Source organism: Thunnus albacares, chromosome 22, assembly GCF_914725855.1.
Source record: "Thunnus albacares chromosome 22, fThuAlb1.1, whole genome shotgun sequence".
Taxonomy (NCBI): Eukaryota; Metazoa; Chordata; class Actinopteri; order Scombriformes; family Scombridae; genus Thunnus; species Thunnus albacares.
In genome coordinates, this window is record NC_058127.1 from 8,390,540 (window position 1) to 8,412,269 (window position 21,730).

Below are 21,730 nucleotides of genomic sequence, written 5' to 3' on the forward strand. Positions count from 1 at the left end.
ATATAAGATATGATAATTGAGTGATAAATATATCATTGTGCTCTAACTAAAGATGAACAGGATGTACATTTAACGTCTGCCTGTCTGTCTGTGTGTGTGTGTGTGTGTGTGTTTAACCTCGCACGCCGCCGCCGCAGCAGCAGCAGCCTCCGCGTTCGTCTGGCGGCCTTCGAGGCAGACGCTCGCGTGTTGAAAGTGTTTTCTGGATGAATGACTGTACTAAACTTGTGTTTCAGGAGAAAAAAAAAACAAAAAAAAAAAAAAACCCTTTTGTGTGGCTGATTTTTATCTGTAGAGCGAGATACGGGAAGATGAGGTCGTTCGTTTGAAATGTGATGTCAGACGTTTTTTGTTCTTATTTATGTTGATGTTTCACAGCTGCGACTGTGTTTTCGGTGTCTCTCACGCTTTATCAGACATGACACCGATATCTAAAATCTCCATTGCATGAATGTAACAAAGAATAAAAGGTGATCAGAGTCATGTTTTATCATGAAAAGCATCTTAATTTAGCGTTTTGGGAGGAACAAACTCTTCACATGAAGAGGTGAAAGAACAACAGATGGATGAGGGAACCTAGAACAGATGACTAAAAGCTACATATGTGGTAGAAGGATAAATTATATGGATATAATTCAAATAAATGACATTTGTAAATCCTAAAATCTGATTTGCAACTATTCACTGTATTATATGTTGCATCCTCATGTGAGGCGAGATATAAAAAGGAACCTAACGCAGCGTAGCACAATAATAGAAAGATCTATTTGCTCAAAAAATCCTAAAGAGGCATAAAATAAACACAGTAATCTTCCGTTTAAAAAACACAGAATTTACAAAATTACATCCCTTAGTGTGGGTAAAAATAGTCTGAAGGACCGTCGAGAAAAAAAAAAAAAAAAACAGCAGATATGAATGAAAAAAATTGAGAAGGCGTATTATAAAGACTTCACAAAAGGAACACTTCAATAACGCACAAATACAGTAAGATGCTGCACGAGAAGAAAGAACAAAAGATGGATTTTTTTTCAGGGGGGGAGTGAGGACTTTGAATTGTCAGGAGGAGGAGGAGGAGGAAAACGCAGGAGGAGGAGGAGGAGGAGGAGGAGGGAGGAGAGCAGATGGAAAGGAGTTGCCTGGGTGATTCTTGCCTTGTGAAGTGTGATGGGGAGACGATGAGGCAAAGACAAGAGAGGGAAGAGACAAAATAAATGGAGGGAGGAGAGGGAGAGAGAGAGAGGGAAGAGAGGGTGTGAACGACAACAAACACAACAGACGATGCAGAAGCGGACAGATGGGACGGAGCGAAATGACAGACGACGTGCGACGGACGGACACGCGGTTACAAACTAACAAATATATACGAGCACATGTGGACGCATAAAGACACACACAGAGAGAGACGAGAAAAACACAGACGTACAGTAGCTGCAAACACACAAACACACACACACAAACACACACACACACACACAACAAGGATTTTTTGTTTTTTTTTGTGAGGTGCTGCCAGTTGCCCAGATGGTGTGTACTGGTAGTCGTAGTGGCAGCTTCAACACAAGCTCTATTAATAGAAAGAAGTTAGTCCGTCCAAAGCCGTAACTAGGCTGCGCACGAGCCTCCCAACTGCTTTCCTGTGAGCAGAGCACAAGAGATCGACGGAGGTTAAACAAGATTAGAGAGAGAGAGAGAGAGAGAGAGAGAGAGAGAGAGGTAGGCGAGAAATCAGCGGCTCCCAAACAGAGAATCTGCACTCCGGACTCCTTAAATATTTACAAGAATCTGAGAGGAGCTGCTTTGAATTGGCAAATATTTGAAGAAAGCAACAGCCGCGGCTGTAAAAGAAGGCGACTAATGATGATGATGATGATGATGACGACGTGACGGTAATACATCACAGGATCCTCACTTCCTGGAGGGAAAATGAATGAATCGGGTGTTTTCAGATTTATGATCCGTATCCGTATGATAACTCTGTTTTGATCAAGTCGTCCTGCGGCGTTTTTTGAATGACATGGCGTGTGTGTGTGTGTGTGTGTGTGTGTGGCGACCGCTGGTGTGAAACAGCTGGCTGATTAATCCTGGCAAATTTCCAGTAATGCGGATTGATGGGTGCCGGTTAGATAAAAGACGGGAAATAAGTTTGGACCTGGGATAGCGGCTCGAGTGAGATCTCATTGTTTTGTTTCTTAATCAGCTGCTGGTGATGGGTGAAAACTGAAAAGCATTAAATTGCTGTCAAAGAGAAGAAAACTACACCAGAAAACTTGATTTAAAAAGTTCACTATCCTCTACTGTAACCTCTTCTGAACTCTTGCGGTTTAAACCTGCAGCTCCGTTTCTTTCTCTCTCTGCCTTTATGATGAAAATAGTCTTTAGATGACCTCTACAGGAAGTTGCTCTTATCTGCTGTGCTTTCCTCGGGAGCTGTCGATAACGCCGCGCGCCGCCTTTACAAAAAAATAAATAAATAATAAAAAAAAAAATGATATGCTTTGCGGGAGCGTCTCGGGGATTCGAAAGGGTTGAGAGGCAACGAGATTGATTGTGTCAGTTGCTGAGAGGTTAAAAAGAAAGTAAGCTAATAAGAAGGGCCCGGAGCCAAAGTCTCAGACCTGCAACACTTAAGAGCCATCAGTCAGAAGCTGTTACCATAACAGGCAGGAAACCACAACAAGAGAAGCCGAAGGAGTCGGAGACACGGTTCCTACACATTGTCTACTCCTTTCAGGACTTCTAGACATGAATTTCTTTATTGGGTTAGAAGACTTTGGCCGGCGTTCAAGCGGCGTCTGCCAAGAGTTGACGAGAAATAATAACTGAAATGAGACAACAAATAAACAAATGGAAGGATAGCGGACTTCTAGAGGCTTCACAAAACTCGTTTTCTGGAGAAGGAATATTCATTTAATCGTCATGAATTTGTAGAAATTGCAGACATGTGTAGGAACCGTGCAAAAAAAAATAGACGAGTTACCAAGGAAAAGCAGGACTCTGGGATCAGTTAACTTTTGGTTTGATCAATGGAAATAAAACCAGAAAGAATGGATGTGTGCTCCAAAAATGCATGTGGGAAAAAAAAAAACAATCTTTTATTTCTATGGTTACTCCATTTCTGAAGCAAATCCACCTCTTTAAATTACCTGAATTAAAAAGTTAACTGACACCCAAGTCTGGATTGTTTGAACTGGTGTTATAAAAGTTAGCTATTAGAAACTATATACTGGAACAACAAGCTATTTGGCAGAGCTGGAAAGCTACAAAACGCCCACCCAGTGAAAGGAACAACCACAAGTTCCTGGAACTAGTCAGAGGGTTAGTTAAACGCTACGGCCGTGCTTGCCAGCGAAAAAGCCAAAAAAAAAAAAGGTTTTAGTTTTCAGTCTGGCTCTGCCTGGACAGTCAGACAGAGAGAGAGAGAGAGGAGGGGTGGGCTTTTACCGGGTGCAGGTTGCGGGCCGTTGTCGCTGGGCGCGGCCTTACTCCCGAACACAGCATCGAAATCTACGGTCATGGCCGTGGCGGTCTGCTGCAGAGGCTGGCTCTCCAATCCTGAGGGATGTAGTTAAATGTTTGTTAAAGCAGCTGCGTGAGATAACAGTTGGCAGATGACTTTCCCCTTTAGGAATAGCTTTATCTGACAAGGTTTTATTTAAAAAAAAAAAAAAGAGAGGGAGATATATACATCAGATAGTGTTGAAACCATAGCTCTGCTCTGGTAAGGATTCCACCACCTCCCACTAAACTAATCCCATTAGATTAGGAACGGGGGGGACATTACAGTCTCCAGCGTACTGCCGTGTCGGCTGCATTGTTGTTGCTTAGTAACTTGGGATTCGAGGCTGTGCTGTCGGGAATGTCAGGCTTTCAGGGGAGAGTTAAGCCCGCGCGAGAGGAAATCCACTGATGCACCTTTTGTTTTTTTTTTTTCCCGTCTTCATCTGCATCCCTGTTGGGGATTAGGGCTTTCGGAGGAGCGGTTGTCTTCGAAACAAGAATACACACGACAGGATTCACAAAAACAGATCGCCACGGTTACCATTTATAGGCATGTAGCTGTTACAGGTAACCTTTCAGTGAACATGGCAGGGATGGAACCTTTAATTAAGATGATTTAGAGCTGATTAAACAACCTTTTTCTAATGTTTTTTGCCTTTAAGTGCATGTAACCTGCTCTTAACTTAAATGTTGAGACTATTTCTGTGTAATTATATGCATGTAGGTATAAGGCGATTTTCTCTCTTTTCATCAGTTCTGCTATTATTGCCGTGCCAAAAAAAAAAAAAAAAAAAAAAAAGGCATGAAAAGTTTCCTTTATTCTGCGTTCTGACTGTGAAAACTTCATCTGTGTCTAAGACGTTTACATCCTCGGACGTTTAACTGAAGTAAAGTATTCCTTGTGTTCTTCTTGAGAGAAGCACGGGGAAGGGAGGGGGGATAGTTATCTCAGTTCCTGTGTCGGAGCCGCTGATGGTGTGAAAGGCTGATATCTAAAGCTAGCTCCGTCTCTGAAGTCTGGCCCAACTCTTTTCTAAATGGCTTCAGTTTTAATCCTCTGCGCTCGGTTTAATACTCTTCGCTAACAGCGCCGCCAGATGCATCTTCCTGCTACTTTTTTTTTTTTTTTTTTTTTGATTTGAGCGAGCTGATTGCAGGCTGAAATGACAACTCATGCTGGATATATACACACACACTGTACAGCAGAGCTCATATGTGAAAGTGTATGTTGTTGCTCGGCGTTTTTTTTCCCCCGCGGCGGGAAACATTTTCCACTCTGACAAACGAGAAAACGAGGAGAGAGAGAGTTTGAATCACTGCTGACATTTTCCACGCTCTGGTTTATTGAGCTGTTTAGAGTGTGAACACATGGTTACGGGATTTATTATTACAAAATACTGTGAATATTTACGATACGCCCGTACACAAAAACCGGTTGAACTGTGTGTCGACTCTCCACGAGATGCCGGCTCGGGGTCACGCAACATTAGCTTCTGAGGAAAAAAAATCGAGAGAATGATGGCGAGCGGATGGATGGTTTGAATAAATAGACAAATGGATGGACTGACAGATGGATGGGTAGATACGTGAATGACTACCCGGAGGGAATATATCTTCCTAGAAGGGCTGCTGGAAAAAAAAATTTAATTATATTGTTGAGTGAGTTTTTGCTCAGAAGTAAACTTATTTGTGTGTACATCTATATCTGACTTCATATATATGTTTAATGCAGAGGTGTGTGTGTGTGTGTGTGTGTGTTTGCTTGTCAGTAGCGTACCTCCCCAGGCACTGTTGGCGGTGGAGATGGAAGGAGTGCTCTGCACAGCAGGGATGAAGGCCGGCTGAAGATCAAACAGGTCACTGTTCAGGTTGGGCACACTGAGGAGAGAGAGAGAGAGGAAGTAGAAAAAAAAGGAGGAGAGGAGAGGAGTGATGGACGGAAAAGGAAAATAAAACAGAGCAAAAGCAGAGAGAAACGAAGAGGACAGATGGAGATTTGGCGTTAATATTTAATCAATTGGGCGTAAATATCTGAAGGCACCACTAAAAAAATGTTCATTTGTCACAGATAAGGATTAATCTTCACTCTCAGAAGGGCTGTAAAAACTTCCACAAGCCAATAAAACAGTTAGGAGCATTAAATTCAGAAGCGTGCGCGCGCGCGCTTATGTCGAGTATAAATTCTAGTCTGATTATCAAGAATAAATAGTCTCACTGTAACTCTATTACGGCTGGATGGACTCAAGTCGAGGGGTGTGATGCGGGGGGATTTTTTTTGTTGCAGCGGGCAACTTAAAAACAGCTTAAGAGTTTAAATACTGACTGTAAGTATTACTTTACATAAGGAGGAGGTTTATTTCCAAAAAAAAAAAAAAAAAACCTGTTCATCATCATCGCTGGATGTCTGAGAGTCACAGCAGACTGAGACGCTTTTTAAATAATAACAACAAGTCTGTTTTGTTTTGAACGTGTTAACCATTTTTGACTGACTTGACGCTAATTACTTTACTGCGTTTCATCTTGACCTTTTTAAAGTTATATATATACTTATTGTTGATGCTATTCATAGTCGCTATTTTTTCTGCAGCGGCGGCAATATAAAGTGTTTACATTCTGCAGTTATGTCTCTATGTAGCGGGATTAAAAAAGAAAACATGGCAGCGTGTAGTTCAGCTTTTTGAATGTTATCTCATTAATAATCAGCCTCGTTGTTTACCGTTGGCTCTCCTGACACGGTGTTAAATTAGCGTTTTCCTTCTGCTGCTTAATATTAAAAATGTTCAACTGGGTAAAAAAAAAACAAGGGCGGTAATAATATATCAAAATGTGTCCACAAAATAAGTCTGGATTTCAGTGCATCAGTTATAAATATCGCAGAGAGGAATGGAACAAAAGGAGAAAAAAGCTGCTCACCTCATCATCTAACAAACTTTACCGTATGCAAAAAGATGAAAATCAGTTCTTGGTTGATCTTGGCATGACAGAAAAAAGGCAATTACCGTATTGGCTCTGAATGTTTTATTCTGGAAATTACATTTGAACAAGTGGAGGGAGGAGAGGAGAGGGGGTGGAGGGGGGGAGGTGGAATAGACAATTACGTTGCTCGCGAGATCAGATTGCGGACCGAGCTGTCAAGTAGCCAAAAATTACTGCTGCTGTCACACATGATGAAGAGCTCAAAAAAAAAAAAAAAAAAAAAAAAAACACCTAAAACTGCCAAAGAAAATAATTTTGACCTCTTCCAGGAGCGAAGCAGCGGAGTGTGTGAAGGAGAGACAAGATATATAAATGTTGGATTTACATTTTTGCTTTAATGGAAGTATTGGAAGTGTGTGATTGTTTGGCTGCGCTGTAAACAAATAAACCAGTTGCTCGCCTGTATTTCTGTCAAAGTAGCTGCTCAAGGTGTGTTTGCTGCCTCCAGGAATTCTGGGAATTGTAGTATTAACCATGTATCTACCTACCTATCAAACTACATATATTACTTATTATTCCATGTTTCAGAAATGGAGAGGACTTCTTCAAAAGCACTACATTTTTAATTGGTGGATCTCTTATTTATCTTTTTGCCTAACTAGTCTGTTTTTGCCTCTTGTGTGTGTGTGTGTGTGTGTGTGTGTGTGTGTGCGCGCGCACCTGTTGGCAGACATCGTGGAGCTGAACAACTCTGGGGTTTGTGTGACGTGGTTGTTGTTGGCACTGCCTATCGACTGGCTGCTGGGGGAGGCAGAGGGCGGAGTCTGCATGCTGATCTCTTTCAGGCGCTGGTCCTAGAAAACACACACACACACACACACACACACACACACAAAACCAGGAAAAAAAAAAAAAACACACAGAGAGAGAAAAACACCACAATGTGATGAGGAAGACAATGGTTAAACAGTCATTTCCCATTGGAAATGAATAGGAGTCTTGTTTCCAGTAAACGCAAATCCTGGAAAATTACACACACACACACACACACACACACACACACACACACACACTCCAGCGGATACATACACACTCTAAAAAAAAAAAAAAAAAAAAAAGGTGCGACACAAACACAAAGGCAGACGAAACAACATGTGAAATGAAATATTTCTATCCAGTATTCATGAAGCCTATTTAACGCCAGCTATGCTCTGCTGCTGACAAGTAACTTCTCGTGTTAAGAGCCCTTCTGGTCTTGTCAAACATCTCGTGTTGAACATGCTCGCTGTCGGGTCGTAATGAGTGAAGAAATAAAAGAGGCATTGTGTATATATATGTGTGTGTGTGTGTGTGTGTGTGTGTAAATATGTGCGCTTTGGTGATATTCAGATAGTTTCTTGGCTTTAAATGTAAGACTAGAAGCCAGGCCTGTCTCCAAAAAGACTTTCCAGAGCGGGTTTATTGCTCAGTTTCTCCTGCCAAGGTTGCCTGATGGTGCTGGATTCAGCATACACAACAATATATTGACAGACAATTAGTTTAAAGTACTTTAAAACTAATTATATTGATTTCTAGTGACAAAAAAACTCTTTTCTTGTGATTCTAAAAAAAAAAAAAAAAAGCTGCAGCCCGTCTTTAACGGTGTTTGACCCTGTGCTGCTGAGACCCAGGTGCAGCTAAAACGCAGACTATTGTTCTCTCCGGTGACACAAACACAAACATCAGCAAAGCTCCGACCGCTGCTAAAGCTGAGCTGAAACACACAAAAAAAAAAAAATAAACAAAACCCACAGGTTTCCAGTTTTTGCAGCGTTTTCAGTTGATTGGAGACGATCGAGCAAAGACACACGACCGTACCTGTGTATCTCTTTCATTTAGCACAGACGGTGGCGAAAATATTGCTGATATTTTCACTATCAGTTCACTAATAAATGCTTTACAGTGTCAAAAACCCGCTCTCAGGTAAGAACCCCCCCCCCCCCCTCCCCCTCCCTCCCGCGACTGGATAACACAGGAAATAAAATACCCGCTGAGCCAAGATCAACACTGCGGTACTTTGAAGTTACACGTTTGCCGTCCTCCAGACTTTCATTTCTTGCATGGATTTTTGAAAAGGCAGCTTCGGGGTCAGTTTGATGCCTGCTGGTAACAGCATGGGGGGAAATCTGACTGTCAACAACTTCCTATGACAACACATTTTAAATGTTATGTGAAATGAAAGTGGCTGTAAATCCCCTCCCCCCCCTTCCCAAAAAAAAGTACTTTCTGTCCATGCAGTTTATAAAACAGGTTAACTGAGTTTTGCTGTTTTATTGCTCATCTCACACAGGATTTCTGTCTTTATATTCCATGTTTCTATATTTCCCGCTGGATCTTATTACTTTTGCTGCTACAATGACCTAATAACAGTTTTTTTTCTTCTTCTTCTTCCTCCAATCCTCTTTCAGAACATGCTCTGTTTGGTAGACAAGTGAGGCAATTTACAGCACAACAGAAGTGTACGTTTCCACTACGGACGGTCACAGCGGGGATGGAAATGCTGTTTCTCACACGGCAGCTTTTGTCGGTTTTTATTAATACGAGGCGACGCGGGTGTTTTAATTCGGCTCAAAAACTTTAAACTATGGAAATTCCAATTTACTTTTCAACCTTCCCCAACCTTTAAAAAAAGGAATTTGGACTTTGAGCAGATTAATAAACACAATCTCCTGCTGTAGCAGCCTGAGCCGGGGCCGACTCCTCTTCATTTATATTCTGACAGTGTAGCGAGGAACAAATGGGAACTGCTGTTATTGTTTGGGCTAAGGCCCCAGCTGGACAGTAGCAGTGTGTGTATGTGTGTGTATGTGTGTGTTTGTAATGAGTGTGTATGTGCGTGTTGAGTCCATATGGACGCCAGAGCTCGCAGACAGCTGGACTAGAGTATTCGGGCGACCCCTGCTGACCTCGGCGCTCTCTCTCTCTTACTCTCGCTTTATCTTCTCTCTCCTTTCTAACTAAAACCCAAAGGTAAATCGGTGGACCTTGGCAGAAACAGGGCAACCAAGGGCACGGAGTAAACAGCGCGCTAAAATCCAATCAACCGCGTGCGCAGACAAACACACTGAGATACGCTGGCAGCACATACTGCGTTCTAATCTGCCAGGGTATGCTTCATATACACACACACACACACACACACACACACACACAGAGAGAGATCAACAAAGCTCACACAGATACTGGCAACACTACTAGACACATACTGTATCTTCTCCACCAGGATGTAAGCACGCTTAACACGCGCGCGCCCCCAACTCGTGCACGCTCGCTCACAACAGAGCCGTGCGGCCGTGTGTGCCCCCCCTGTTTTGTAGCCTTCGCTGCTCTTACTCAATTACAGTTTGCTGTAAGGGAGGACTCCCAGGGCTGGAGCAAGAAATGTCAACACATTTTACACTTGACTTTTCTATTGCTCGGCTCGCCCGTGAGACTTTTGGCCTTTATCCTCAACCGCGGTTCAAAAAAAAAAAAAAACTCACCAAACAGCAAAGTCGCCGTGCAATCTGCAGTCTTCAGCAGCCACATAGTCAGTATGATTTCTACAGCACAGCAAACTGGAGCACTGTATGTAGTTTTTTTTATTTTTTGTATTAGCAATATGTGCCTTTTGTCAGAGCTCAAGTGTTATATGTGGTTGCAGTTTTTTCTCTCTCTCTCTGCTAGCACAGTCACGGCAGGGTTTTAAATCTAGGACAATAACTGCAGTTACACTTGTCATTTTGAGTGTTGAATTTTTGTGTTTCTGTAGTTCAGATCATCTGAGAACAAATCCTTGTCTGCCCACACGTAGCCTGAAAGAGGCTCTCTGTATCCAATATCTACCGTCTCAAATGTACAGTATATTATTTTCATCTCGTGTTTGACCGTTTACATGTTTTGTTTACTGTGGTTCTAGAAATTACAGGGGGGGGAAAAAGTCTGATAATTACCATGTCTGGTTTTGGAGGGTGTGAGCAAAATCTGAAAAAATAATAATATATATAAGTCCCTTTTTCAAGCAAAAATGTTGAATTTTCTCTACTTCGTGCTTCTCGATTGTAAGAATTTGCAGCTTTTCTGTATTTTCTGTCACGGTAAATAAAATATATCGTTGTTTTTTGGACTGTTGGTCAAACGAAACAAGACATTTTACAGATCAAAAGACTAAATCGAGTCAATAATCAGCAGATTAATTGATGAAAACAACTGTTTCTTGCAGCTCCGGCTTCTATTTTTTACAAAGAAGATAAAACAAGCAATGCTACATATTTCTTTATGATAGTGAATTTTAAATGACCAGAATCCTCTTTATTGGTATTAGCAAGATGCTAAGTTAGACATGGATAACCAACGTTCTTCTACTTGAATCGATCTTTTAATTACTTAAAGCACTGAATGTGTTTGACTCAACGCCTCCCTTACAAATCCAGCTAACATTCAGAGCTGCTGAGAGCTGCTTGAATCAGAGCAAGAGAAGAAGAAAAAGGGGGTGACAGCAGTAACTATTAGACCTGCTGCTGCTTGCTGGCCTTTCTGCTGTTACAGCGCTGACTCTGACCCCCCTACTTTGATTCAATATAAGTATCAAACCGGTTACCTTAAGAGCCTGCAGTCTGGCCTGTTCCTCCTCCAGGGCCTGCTGCTTCTCCTTTTCATCCATGCGGCTGAATGACATGCCGGTGGAGGAGAGAGACGAGACGGCGCTGGACAGGGTGGATGCTCTGCGACGCGGGAGGCAAGGATGGAGGAAATATAGATGTTTTATTCTTTTTTTTTTCATTCTATTCGACTTTTCTGGGTGTGTTTCTGTTATAACTGTACTTTGGGTTGCGATATGATGTAACTGGCGGGTAATTAAGATGTCTACCTGGTGTCTGCATTCAATTCCTTGGTCTTCTTGCCCTCCAGAGAGGCCAGGTGCTGCTCCAAAGCCTCCAGGAGGCTGCTGGGGGCCTGACGAAACACAGATAGTAAGAAGAAGAAGAAGAAGAAGAGGAGGGGGGGGGGGGTAAAAGTGAGGAAAGAAATCAGCTGAACTTGTTAGAAAATCATTCTCTCTTTCTGTCTCACTCATATGCACTAAAAAGACCCGCCTACACATACAGTTACACACACACACTCTCACACACATATACACACACACACAGCACCCAGAGTTAGTTGGTCTCACAGGAAGGTAACAGAGTGCATCAGGCTCCAAGAATAGCCATGGCAACATGCAGCAAACACTCACACTGTTAGCAGGAGACTCAAAGGAGAGAGAGAGAGAACAAAGGAGGAGGTTGGAAAACAAAGAACGAGGAAAAAGGTGGGAGAGAGCGGAGGAGAGGTCGCGCCACTTCTTGCTCAAAAAAAAAAAAAAAAAAAAAAACACGCTGGAAACAAGAAGGTAAAAAAGCGAGCGAGACAGCTGCGTTATTTGAACTGTAAAAATCAGTTGTTTTTTTTTTCAGATCTAAAACTTTAACACACAGAAAAGAGAGAAAGAAATAGTTCAGCTCTCATTTGAGCTGATTTCAGCTGGCGGAGGAGAGGAAATTCTTCCACTGTGAAAATATGACAACGTCATGTCTGTCTCTCCATCCGCAAGAATGTGAAGTGTGCTGTCGGTAGGTTTGCAGGCATGCACGCAAACACACATACACACACACACACACACACACACACACACATTTGGGAGTGTTTTGGCTCGTGATTCCTTTGCGGCTGGCTAGACGGTGGGTTCTTGCCAAAACTGGTTGCCTGGTTGTTAAAGAAACAGTGACTTTTAGGCGAGAAAGAGACCGTCTTCAACTGTCAGTGGGTTTGAATAGGTGAAAAGGAAGACCTTGCCTGGTCAATATTAGCTCTGACACACACACACACACACACACACACACACACACACACACACAGAGCAGGGTGTCTGTTTCTCCTCAGCTCTTGACAAGTTGTTGCTTTGCTTTTATCTCAAAAGGCGTTTAGTAACAGCTCTAACTTTGGAAGGCACGGAGACGTGGAGGACAAGGTAAAAAAAAAAAAAAAAAAACACCCCTTTCTCCGCTCTCATGTTCCTTTTTTGTGTGTGTAATGATTACACGGTAATACTCGGGTCATCCGATATTAAAGTACCTCCGCCATGCATGTTGAAAGCGACGATGTCGTGCATGACAAATATGAAAATAAACAACATCTAAAAAAAGGAGGGGATGGAATTTAAATGAGTGAGTGGAAAACCCGGTGCAGGGATTCTTTCATGCAGATGAAGATGGGAAGGGGAGGAAGCAGAAGGGGTGAAGCCTCATTTTCTATTCATGAGGTTTCATGGCCTTTTTTTCGCTTGTCGTGCCACAGCTCTGCGTGCGCGGGTTTTGCTGTGAGTCTAAGCGTGCGTGTGTGTGTGTGTGTGTGTGAGAGCTACGAGCAAGCCACCTGGGGGCCGACACACACACATATTGTACTGAGTCAACATCCCGACACTCCACGTTAAAAAAAAAAAAAAAAAGAAAAACAAATAAAAAGCATGCTAGTGAGTGTATGAGGTGTAAGTGTGCGGTTACACACACGCGCACACACACTGTGAGGAAGTATGATGTTCATGCGGGAGGGTTTAGCAGGTTGGAGGAGGTAAGCAATACAGTATGCAACCCACCACCTACAATGTATGATCCTTTTGTTTTCTGCGACACAGGAGGGAGAAGACAACAACAACAACAACAACAAAAAAAAAAAAAAAAAAGTCTATTTAACGACTACAGTAAACTGTGCAGCTTTACTCTTGAGTTCAAACACCCACATAGTCAATTCACATGCTGTTAACTTCCAGCTTTACACTCTGTAATGATTTTTTAGTAAAGCGTGGCCAAGGTCGTGTTCTGCTGAGGCCGTTAAACGTTACAGTTTACAGTGTTTGTGTGTGATTTTTTTTTTTAATAAGATTTCTTGAGGCAGAAAAGCACCGCAGGTTGCCAACTTTTCAGTATCACTATGTGGCAAAAGTACCTGTGGTTTAGTAAACTGTAAACCGGAGCTGCAACAAATGATTACATCAATAAATCTGTCAGTTGTTATTAGGGATGCACCTATTCATGTTTTTATCTCCCGATTCAGACGCCTCGACTCAGACGTCTGCTGCTGCTGCCGACCCTTTGCTATCTTTTTTTTGGCTCTAAAAAAATTTAGTGACAGTAAATTTTAATGGGAGGTCGCTGACTAGAAACTGTATTAAAATGTGGATCCGTCACATCAGAGGCCGATCTGTGTGAGAGATCAAACTGTTGCATGTCCGGTTGTTATTTTTGATGAATGAAATGTCAAAAAATAGTGAAAGAATATCAGCTGGAACTTCCTGCTACTTTTAAAACTGCTTGTTTCATCTGATCGGTTGTCAAAAACACCCAAAATTCTTCTATTTTTTTAAAAAAAACGTATTTACAATGATAGAAAAAGCATCATACCTCACATCTAGTAAGCTGTAACCAGCAAATGTTTGACGTTTTTGTTTGGTAAATCACATAAATGATCAACTGCTTGTCAAAACGGTCGAATCGATAAGATATCTGACAGGAAGTGAATCAACAAAAATAATGATATATTATAATTTAAGCCCTTTTTCAAGCAAAAAACGTTGAATTTTCTCTTCTTCATGCTTCTCAATTGTAAGAATTTGCAGCTTTTCTGTATTTTCTGTCACGGTTAATAAAATATATGATTGTTTTTTGGACTGCTGGTCAAACGAAACAAGACATTTTACAGATCAAAAGACTAAATCGAGTCAATAATCAGCAGATTAATTGATGAAAACAACTGTTTCTTGCAGCTCCGGCTTCTATCTTTTTAAGACTATGATTACAAAGAAGATAAAACAAGCAAATCTACATATTTCTTAATGATAGTGAATTTTAAATGACCAGATTAAAATGCAAAATTAAATTAACTTCATATGTGTGCCTCTCTTAGACCCTCGTAAACCGTCGGGAGGATGAAAACCACGATTCTTTGTGTTCACAATTAGGTAAAAAAGGCAACTTTATCCTTGACAATTAGAAAAACAAAAAACATGGAGTTGTTTCCCTCGTAGCGATGCCGTCTTGTATTTTTTAAGCTCTTTGTTGTTGCGGCTATTATTGTTTTTTATAGTTTCAAGGTCTTTCATTCGTTCGCGGTTGCTCGGGGGGTTTTCGAATCCACGTGACGAAAACTTGCATCAGGAGTGTTTAAGCAGGTCGACTTAACACACATCAGCCTGTCGGTGGATCTATAACGAGCATTTAGAAGTGAAAGAGAAAGCAGGAAAGTGAAAGAATCAATCAAACCAGAGGGGAGCTGCCTGGACTCGAACAGTAAGATCAGGTTAAACGCGATGGTTGTTTGAAATAAAAAAAAAACAAAAAAAAAAACGAGCGAGTGAAGAAGAGAGAATGAGTGAACGATTGGTAAGAGGAAGGAGGAGAGGGATGGAGGGGGAGTACAGTTATATGTAGGGGGTGAAATAAGGTGTGAGTGGATGAATGAAAGCACAGCGAGACCACATGTAGTGTCGAAGAAGGTGAGAGAGAGAGAGAGAGAGAGAGGGGGAAGAGCGAGAAAACGAGGAGAATCAGAGAAAGTGGAAGTGGAGAGGTGAGATGTACACTGACCTGTGAGAGGTCTGGGATGTCACCCTGATCTATTCCAACTTGCTGTCGTCAAAAAACAAACAAAAATCAACAAAACAAAACAAAACAAAAAAAGGGGGGGGGGGGGGGAGAAAGGTAGGTGGGATAAAAATGGAGAAGAAAATAAAATAATAATAAAGAGAAGGGAAAAGGGGTTCATTTAAAAAAAAAAAAAAAAAAGAAAGATGAGAAAAGAAAACAAAAAAACAAGGGAGTCATTACTTCATGCAGTGGCAGTGTCAACATAAACGACAACAGAAATAAACAAGAAAAAGTTTTCCGACATCTCGATTGGCCGACGAATCGACCAATCCTCACAGTGAATGAGCATGATGACTGAAACAGTGATATAAATATGCCTGACCAATGAGGGAGAGCGAACGAGTGGATGATGATGTGACACTGAAAAACACTTATAATAATAATAAAAAAAAAGGACAGTTACGCCAAAAATCACCTGGGAAAAAAGGACTCAGACAGATAAACATTTGTGTTGGACATGTCGACCTCTTCGGACACAGATGAAGAACAATAACTCCTCGACTGTTTAACAATCATGAACATGGCCTTGGGGTTTTTTGTTTTTTTTTCTTTCTGTGAAATATATTTTTTATCATCAGCTTTATTCATGGAAAACAGTGATAATAGTTGATAAAAGTTGTATTCAAATGACTCTAACGATGCCGTTCTAGACGTCTTGCTAAGATTTGTTTTTATGGATTTTGTTCCTGCACCTTTTTCTTTCCCTGACAATCGACAAACCGGGTGAATCCAGGTCTGAGTTGTTGATTTCAATAATTAAAACGTCAGCCACGGAGGAAATATATAATAATATGAAGGACGTGAGCAGAAAACACTGAATTAAATCCTCACCATAACTGCTTTTTTTGTGCAGCTTTCCGATAAAAAAACACCAATATATACACTCAACATCTTGATATCTAAAGCCTTACTATCAGATTGACTGTCTGCCTTTAAAGGAGACATGTAAAAAATTAAATTACGGTACACTATTGTCACTATTTCTGCTACATTTTTCACAGCAAAAGCACCTAAATTAAAACAAACTGACTATTTGTAATCGCTACGCTAAGCCGGCTAAATTCGTAAACTTTCTCTCTCCAGTTAGACCCTCCGTCCAGACTAAAACTGTGCTTTTCTTCTCCTAAAACGGCCTCCAGAGTGTGTTAACCTGTGTGGAGATGTGCAGGGAAAACTGAACTTTGTATAAACGCAAGCATTTCATATGAAGAGGAAGAAGAAACAACAACAACAGTGACGTACGGCTTCATGCGAGTGTTGTTCTCTTTATTGTCTACCTGGACAGCTTGTTTACAGTTAAACGTCGTTATCTACCGCCGTTCTCTCGCTGAAATGTCACAAAACCAGACACAGAAGCGGTATATTGTTCCTTCTTCTGTGCCTGATTTGCTCATCTGTCCTCTGCACATGCCCAGTTGGAGGAGAAACACCCGTTTTGCCGTTTTAACATAGATGAAAACTGCATTTTAGAATCTAGCCGGCTTAATGTAGACGTTCAGTCTTCAAGGACTTATTAGATTGTCGGCAGAGCATTATACCTACATCATTTTTACAGCACAAGGTCGAAAACATCTATAAATACAGATACTGTATCACATGTTCACATTCATGTCACTTTTCATGGTACTAGCAGGCTGTGAAAGTGCTTTTCCTGCGTTATTATGAAAAAAGTCTGCTAAATCTACTGAGAAACTTGTCAAATTAAGGATTTAAAATGTTCTGCACGGGTCTTGTCACAGTGAGGATGTCAACGACGCATGCTTTGAGTGCTTTTAAGGTTGATTTTTTTGAAGTCTTAACGTCCCTTAAAGTGCTGTATTAAGAGAGGCTGATCCGAGTAATACTTTAAATGGATGGTATATGTTTAGAAAACCTATTTCCACATCAGAGTAAAGCTTTAAAAAAAAGGCCTTGACACATTTGAGACATGGAGAAACTCATTATTAGTTTACTGTTTCTATTGTTTTTGAATTAATTGTCCAGGGAGCTCCTCAAAACCTAATTATAATGAGACAATGGAATTTGATTTGGACAATTTATTTGAATGTACATTAATAGAGAGAGAGAGTGAGTGAGTGTGAGCCACCCGTGTAGTTCTTGCGCTGACGTTACAGTAGCTGATTCTCACTTGTTTCAAGTCTGCTGAAACAAAAGGAGGGAAGGGGGAAAAGGGAAATAGGGTACGGGGAGGGAAAGAAAAAGAAAGAAAGAGAGAAAGAAAGAGGGATGATCTGTGGGCGCCGGGCGAAGGAGAGCCACACGAGCATCCGTCTTTGTCAGGAGAGAGAGGGAAGAGAGAGGGAGTAGAGAGGATTAGATGGAGGAGTGTGGGGAGCGGAGGGATAGGGAGCTAACGGAGCGCCTAACCACATCCTCCATCTTGGGGTTATTTTGGGTTTATATATGTATATGTGTGTGTGTGAGAGTGTGTGTGTGTGTGGTTGTACTGTATGTGTCAGTTGTTGGTGACAAGGAAGACAGGAAAGAGAGAGGAAAAAGGTAAAAAAAAAAAAAAAAAAAAGGTACTTTGAACGGGAGTTGCACTTCCAAAAAAAATCCAGGGGTAGAACTTAAAAAATACTGAAGAAATCCTGTCTGTGATGTGTGTGTGTGCACGTTTATGTACATCTGTGAGTGCAAGTGTGTGTGTGTGTGTGTGTGTGTGTGTGTGTGTGTGTGTGTGTGTGTGTGTGTGTGTGTGAATATACCTCGGCCACTTTGAGGAACTCTGACAGCTTCGTCATCCTGTAAAGAAATTTCTTGTAGATGTCCAGAGCATCTTTACACTGGTTCTTCTTCATGTCAAAGTATTTCTCTGCAGAGACGGAGGAGAGGGTGGAAGAGGAGGAAGATAGAAAATAAAAAACAGATAGTGATGATGAAAGCGGAGGGAGGAGGGTGAAAAGGCCAGGAGTGAGCGAGATGAAGGAGAAGAGGAGGAGGAGGAGGAGGAGGAGGAGGTAGCGTTAAAGGAAGTGAGGAAGGGAGAAAGGAGGCGGGAACAATCAGTGCATGACTTAGCAGCTACATGACAGCTTGTCAAAACCTTCTCTGCTGCCGTGACAACCAGAGTTGGTGCACAGGTGTGTGCGTGTGTGCTGCTGTTGTGTTTACATATCTGCCAGACATGAGCGAATGTGTGTGTGTGTGTGTGTGTGTGTGTGTGTGTACGCACAAAACAAACTGTAGCTTTTACTTTCACCTCATCATTTCTGACACATCCAGGAGAGAGCGAGCATCAGCTGGCTGTGTACAAACTCGCTGTAGGTTGTGTTTATCCTGTGTGTGTGTGTGAATGATCATATGTGTGTGTGTGTGTGTGTGTGTGTTACCCAGTAGGTTGATGACCCCTTCATTGTAAGCAGCAAACAGCCTTATGGAGTCTTTGAAGAGCAGCATGAAGGCTGAGTTGATCACTCCGTTGGTCAGCTCATTAGGGTTGGCCTGCAGAGCACAGAGAGAGAGAGAGCAATGTAAGACATCTCTATCACTTCTTTCAACATCTTTCCACAAAAAAAAAGGAAATATCTCTTTCAAACATCTGCAAACATGTTTTTCCACTTTTGCATGAAGCAAACACATCAACACATACAAAGCAATTTCATTTAAGTGCACAAACACATGTTGATTCTGATGTGAAACTTCAGCTAAAACTTCAAATCTGTCACCATAATATGCTTCTTTTTACTCCATCAATAATGACAGGTGACAGAATAGAGTCTCTACTTTGCAAACAACTTTGACAAGCATACATTACACACATATATACAAAACACAACAACAACAACAACAACACACACACACACTTAATACCTGGAAATCCAGCAGAGCATCCAGCTGGTTCTGAATGATGGGCAGCGTCTTAATCAGCTTCTCTGTGCTCATGGTACGCATCACACCGTCGATCCTGTACACAGATAAAACGAGAAGCAAACACACACACACACACACACACAGAATTGTAGCGGGCACCTTGTTGGGGGGGGAAATTCTGATGCAAATGTTGATGCAAATTAGGAAATACACGACAAGGAATGAATAAGTGATGAGAAACTACGGGGAATAAGAAGAAAAGTAATGTTTTGCATAGTTTCCTCGGTGATGTGAAGTCTTTACAGCTTCTTGAAGTGAAAGGTTTGCGATAAACGGCGACTGAAACATTTTTTTTTTTTTTAAATAATCAATGAGATGCTGCTCGGTAGAATCAGCGTGACAAAGGATTCAGTGTCATTTCACAGCGGTAGGACTTTCTGAAATTGAAATGATCTTCACAAGAAAAGATGCACCCACTGTCACTTTCACACACAAGTCTCCAACTTGGCAAGTGTTGTGATTAGTTGATGCACTGAAATATTACATTTATTTTGTCTTATACATGTACAATAGCTCACATTAAAAAAGGAGTACTTTGACATTTTGGGGAAAAGACGCTTATCTGCTTTCTTGCCAAGAGTTAGATGAAAAGATTGCTCCCAACTCTTAGATCTGTCCGTTAAATCTTAAACTACAGCCAGCAGCTGATTAGCTTAGATTAGCATAAAGACTGGAAGCAGGGGGGGAGAAACAGCTAGTCTGGCTCTGACAAAAAAAAAAACTTCTAGCACCTCTAGAGCTCACAAATTAGCATGTTATATGTTTTGTTTATTTGTTTAATCCGTACACAAACAGTAATATAAAAATGACATTTCGTCGTCTTACGGGGCTGGAGTTTAGAGTGATTTCCTAGAGTAGCAGCTGGTTGCCTGGCAACCTCGCGATGATGAAAAGACTTTGGCAAATCACAGCATCCAGCCAAGTGGCAGCACATAACCTCCCTCTAGAAAAACCACAACTTTTAAGCTAATGGGCTGCTGTAGTGCATAGATATGAGAGTCGGAGCGATCTTCTCATCTTATTCTCAGCTAGCGAGCTAATAAGTGTATTCCTCAAAAATATCAAAGTGTTACTTTAAAGAACAAAACAAATTATAAGACACTAAATTGAGGTCAAAGATTTCTTAATTCTTATGTTTTTTAAATGCTTTCACACTAGTTCATTTCTTTGTTTAACCCAAACACTTTTTTTTTCCTGCAATATTTGTGAGCCGGCGCCCTGCGACACAGGAAGCTTCTAAATGAAGTAAGACGTTTCCTGTGTTGTCTAAAAACATCTTCACACAATACTCTACTATAATAGATACTGAGTGTTGACATCAAAATGAAAAGATTTTGAAGAGGAAACAACCTCGGCTGTCTTGTTTCTGCCTATTGCTTTTCTCTCGCTCTAGTGCCAAAAGCTAAACACTGTATCCTGGTGTGTGACGAGATGAGTTTGAAATGATGAGTGCGGCTGTCGTTTTGTGTGTGTGTGTGTGTAACCTCTCTTACCCCCTCTTCATCTTGGTGAAATCCACAGCCACAAGTCTGTAGGACATGGCCTTTTCGTTCAGGTAACGGCTGTATCTTCTGATGAAGGTTGACATGTCATAACCTTGGAGAGAGAGAGAGAGAGAGACGAGCGAGTTGGAATGAAGGAAATATACAGAGTGTTTGGTTTGAGTCGGCTGCAAATGATTGTTTATTTGTAACAGCACCATATGGTATAATTTAAATCAAATAATCAACCGCATTGAAGTACCGATTTGGACTTCTAAACACTTTCTCTCGATTGTCTAAAACATTCTGGTACCCCGTGGGTTTGTCCTACGAGGCAAAATCCTGCCGATCTGCTTCATTAAAAACAAATCAAAAGCAAAAACTATGTGAATTATGTTCACAGGAAGTTTGCAGAGAGAAGGTGAAGTGTGCTTTACCTTGCAGAGCTCCCTTATCCAGGAAGTTGTTCAGGTTAAACAGAGTGTTTCTGGAGGCCAGGTACTGGATGAAACGCTGCGATAAGACAGATAAAATAAATAAAGAAAAGTTAAAGCTCTGTGAAAGGAAGGTTTGAGATCCAAAAATAAAAATCTGAAACAGCTGTGCCTTCACAAGACAAATAAACCTTAATACAACATGACAATTTATTGGTTCTGCTCATTAGCTGTAAAACTTTGTTTGTAACTTTTAAAGAATGTAAAAGAGGAATTTCCAGGAGATTTATTCTCTTTGGATTTGTTGTATTTTGGGATATTTCTGATTGTGAAGTTGATGGTTTGAATACTGGATGAGAAAGACAACGATCGTGAATGATGAACTATTTCCTTTCCTACAACAACCAAAACACTTCACCCAAAATTACCCCAATGGAGACTATCGGTAACCAGCGGCAACCGACAAGTTTCAGTGCATTTACATGCACTTAGGTGATCGGTTTACAGTCGGCTTCCTCGAGCTGATTTCTTAAATGTCACATCAACAAGAAACCTGGTTTCGGTTTGTGGTGGTGAATTAGAGAAACTTGATATATATGTATGCATGTGCGTGACAAAGACTTCAGACAGGGGAAGTATCAGACTGTCTGGTTCATTACACAAAGCATAATAATCCAAAAATAGTCCAACTAAAAGGGAAATTCACACAAAGTAGCCTCCTGTAGTCTAACTAGATTGGTTGCCACCAGTGAGAAGACATTTTTGCACTTAATTTAACTTTATAACTTCATAATTTTATTGCATATAAAGTAGCTGAGGCTGATGGGAA

The 21,730-nt window shown here is 41.2% G+C and overlaps 1 protein-coding gene across 3 annotated transcripts in view; it reads right to left on the reverse strand.

The window, feature by feature from the left end:
* The window catches only part of si:ch211-200p22.4 (phosphatidylinositol-binding clathrin assembly protein), an 82,554-nt gene that overhangs the window by 18,609 nt on the left and 42,215 nt on the right, over nt 1–21,730 (reverse strand). Inside the window, exons 3-14 of one of the 3 annotated variants that reach the window (XM_044341279.1) lie at nt 20,905–20,980; nt 20,480–20,582; nt 18,927–19,020; nt 18,446–18,557; nt 17,822–17,928; nt 15,054–15,095; nt 13,074–13,094; nt 11,303–11,388; nt 11,033–11,156; nt 7,135–7,268; nt 5,276–5,376; nt 3,442–3,552 (exon numbers count right to left, since the gene is read on the reverse strand). In XM_044341279.1, the coding sequence (XP_044197214.1) occupies nt 3,442–3,552; nt 5,276–5,376; nt 7,135–7,268; nt 11,033–11,156; nt 11,303–11,388; nt 13,074–13,094; nt 15,054–15,095; nt 17,822–17,928; nt 18,446–18,557; nt 18,927–19,020; nt 20,480–20,582; nt 20,905–20,980 (1,111 nt within the window). The remainder of the gene's footprint in view (nt 1–3,441; nt 3,553–5,275; nt 5,377–7,134; nt 7,269–11,032; nt 11,157–11,302; nt 11,389–13,073; nt 13,095–15,053; nt 15,096–17,821; nt 17,929–18,445; nt 18,558–18,926; nt 19,021–20,479; nt 20,583–20,904; nt 20,981–21,730) is intronic. The other 2 variants (XM_044341280.1, XM_044341281.1) reach the window with 2 other exon arrangements.